Below are 3,096 nucleotides of genomic sequence, written 5' to 3' on the forward strand. Positions count from 1 at the left end.
GCATGCAAAGCTTTAACTGGTCATAGAGACTTTTTAGTTGGAGAGAAAGGAAAAATCTCATACTTATTTATGCATATGCTCTAGAAAATCAGTCTTCTTCTTTCCTAAGTAAAGCTAAAACAGCTTTAGTTGTTAAAAATTTGCTTAAAGGTCATTTAAGTAGGATTCTGTTGGAACATAAATGGAATTTTAGACTGAAGTGTATGTGTGTATATCCACATGCCTAGAATGAACTTTGCCATGTAAAGTACAGCTCCTTTTGAATTTCTGTGGTACTTTGCTAACAACAGATCTTTCAGTGCAAGAGTGTCTGTAAATTTAAAACTAATGTTTTTTGCTGAAAGTAGTAGGAGAACCAATTCTGTAAGTAAAATCAAGTAATGTCCTTAGAATAAATTTTCTTGCTTGAGATTACAACTGTATCTAATACTGTTTCTTTTTCTTCTCATAGTAGGCTGTGCTGGAACAAAAATGCAATGAAAGAAACACTGGATGAATGAATGAAAAGCCCTGCTTTGCAATCCCTCAGCATGGCGGGACTGCAGCTCATGACCCCTGCTTCCTCCCCAATGGGTCCATTTTTTGGACTACCATGGCAACAAGAAGCAATTCATGATAACATTTACACGCCAAGAAAATATCAGGTACTAGTGACAGTGTTAGAAAAAGGTAGATTGAAATCCTTTAATGGAAAAAGCACCAGAGCAGGTGGAGAATGTGCAGTGTTGCACACTGTCCAGGCATGTCTCTCAGCTCCACCTGTTGGGAGCTAATTCTGTAGTTTAGCTTTGTTCTGCATTTCTGATACACCCCATTCCCTGTTCTCAGTTTGTTCTAATGAGCAGAACAACTCTTAAGCTGAGTGTTCTCCTGCTGCTCTCTGCAGAATGCTCTTGGGGGCAAATAGAGTAAACTGTGCATACATCAGGTCTCTTTCCTCTTCTTGCTTACATGTTCTACACAGTAAGTTTTATTTATAATTCACACAGTGGTCAAAGCAGCTCTGTAAGGTCATAAATCCAATCAGGATACTCTGATTATCACTTTGTTAAGGAAAACTGTTTCTGAGTTCTAGAACTTCGGTTCTCTTTGCACTGCAGAGGTGCCTGAAACCCAGTGTTTTGTGAGTTATTACTGAGGATCTTGGATTACCTGAGCTGATGCACTTATTTGGCTAAACTGATGTGTGCAATTAGATTTAAAAGCTGAAGCTTCTTTCTTCACACAATGTATCTAGCAACAGAATCATCTGTTAAAAAGATACAGTTACAAAGCTACCTGAGAGTGAAGTGTGGTAGTGAAGGGTTTTAGATTTAGAAGCTAGACCCTATGTAGTGCGTTAATAGTAATGGAAGGTTGTGACAATACATTGTTTGAAAGAAATGTTGATTGGATGGCACTGGAAAGATCTCAAGAGATACAATTGACTTGTCTATAGTTTATTTATCCCTTGTGTTGTCACTTTTTGTCAGCTTTTTCACTGCATTGCTTCAAGTAAGGACATTTATTATTTTTTAAACCTAGGTTGAACTGCTTGAAGCAGCTTTGGATCATAATACAATAGTCTGCTTAAACACTGGCTCAGGGAAGACTTTTATTGCAGTACTACTCACTAAAGAGCTGTCCTATCAGATCAGGGGAGATTTCAACAAAAATGGAAAGAGAACTGTGTTCTTGGTCAACTCAGGTAAGAGGAGAAGAGTTATACTAAGTTCCTAAACACACTGCTAATATTTCCGTGGAATATTCTGTAGTAGAATTTGTGTGAAAGCAAATTTGGGAGAAGCGTTTGCATAAGGCCTTCAGCAACAAGGATGTGATACCTTTCATCTTTTGTTTATAATCGATTTTATGTGACATGTTCTGTTTTCTGTTTTAAAGACATAGAATCCAAAGTGCAATTTAGTCACCTTTTCAAAGGAAAGTTACCTTCAGTTACCTGTTTTCTTCATGTGGTTTTACATAGAGGCAGTTGCCACATACACCTGGTTTAACATTAGTTTAAGATAAAGATGATGTTAGGAAATGTGGTGCTAGGAAATATGACACATCTTGAAAATGAATGTATGAAAAGACCTTTATGTGAATGAGATATTATTTTTTTCTTAAGCAAATCAAGTTGCTCAGCAAGTGTCAGCTGTCAGGACACATTCAGACCTTAAAGTGGGAGAATATTCAAGTGTAGAGATAACTGAATCATGGACAAAAGAGAAGTGGAGTCAGGAATTCTCTAAGCATCAGGTAATGTATTAAGTATAAACTGTAAGTAAAGTGTGCAGTAGGTTAGGCTTGATCAGAAGTGATTTCTTCTCAATATGCATTCACTTTTTTCTAAAATCAATTCAGCATATTGTTACTATCTGTACATTAATCTTGACACAAAACACTTAGAGGCAGTCTCAGGGTTTTAAAGACTTGTCCTTTTAGTAGTTTTTCAGCCTCCGTGACTCATGATGACAATGATTGCAGAAGAAATTGAGTGTGCAGAGTATACTTTAAATGCCATTAAAACTTTATTAAATATTGGGTAAAAATATTTTATGAAATTAAATGTTCACTGGTGATGCAGCATATTGTCTTTGACCTTTTATTTCTGTCCACTTGAACAACTTTTCTGTATACTCTTTTCAGATGGAAAATCTTTAGCATAATGTTACTGTTTCCTTGGTGGTTCTTAGAACCTTTCTAGTATAATTTTTTTATGCTGACCTAAGTATCTTGCAGTAATGCAAATATTTCTCATTTGGGCTTTTTTCTGTCTGGTGCTTAGTAGTCATCTATGAAATATGTCTGAGGGACTCTGTAGAGGAGAAAGCATTACTATACTTAGTGGAGTTCAAAGTTAGTGTAAAAAGTAGTACATTATTTCATCAAGCCACTGTTCTTGTCTGTGTCAGTGTACAAGAAATAAAGAATTGCAGTAACATCCTGCTTTTGTTACAGCTGCAAATGGTTAGGAGCTTATGAAAATCTTATCTTTATTGCCAGAGACCTGGGACTCTATGGGACTCATAAGGGACACTAAATTAGTATGGGCTTAATGACATTTCTTCTGTATAGTCTAGTGTATTCTTATTTTTTTTCTAGGCATATGAC

At 36.2% G+C, this 3,096-nt stretch overlaps 1 protein-coding gene across 1 annotated transcript in view; it reads left to right on the plus strand.

Moving 5' to 3' along the window:
- LOC103810330 (endoribonuclease Dicer-like) overlaps nt 1-2,241 on the plus strand; it is a gene marked incomplete at its 3' end in the record, with an annotated part of 10,483 nt that extends 8,242 nt beyond the window's left edge. The window contains exons 3-5 of the mRNA XM_009083230.1: nt 455-644; nt 1,525-1,687; nt 2,111-2,241. Coding sequence (XP_009081478.1) covers nt 501-644; nt 1,525-1,687; nt 2,111-2,241 — 438 coding nt within the window. The remainder of the gene's footprint in view (nt 1-454; nt 645-1,524; nt 1,688-2,110) is intronic.
- Nucleotides 2,242-3,096: the final 855 nt, after the last annotated feature.

This window comes from Acanthisitta chloris, unplaced genomic scaffold, assembly GCF_000695815.1.
Source record: "Acanthisitta chloris isolate BGI_N310 unplaced genomic scaffold, ASM69581v1 scaffold44569, whole genome shotgun sequence".
NCBI classification, from domain to species: domain Eukaryota; kingdom Metazoa; phylum Chordata; class Aves; order Passeriformes; family Acanthisittidae; genus Acanthisitta; species Acanthisitta chloris.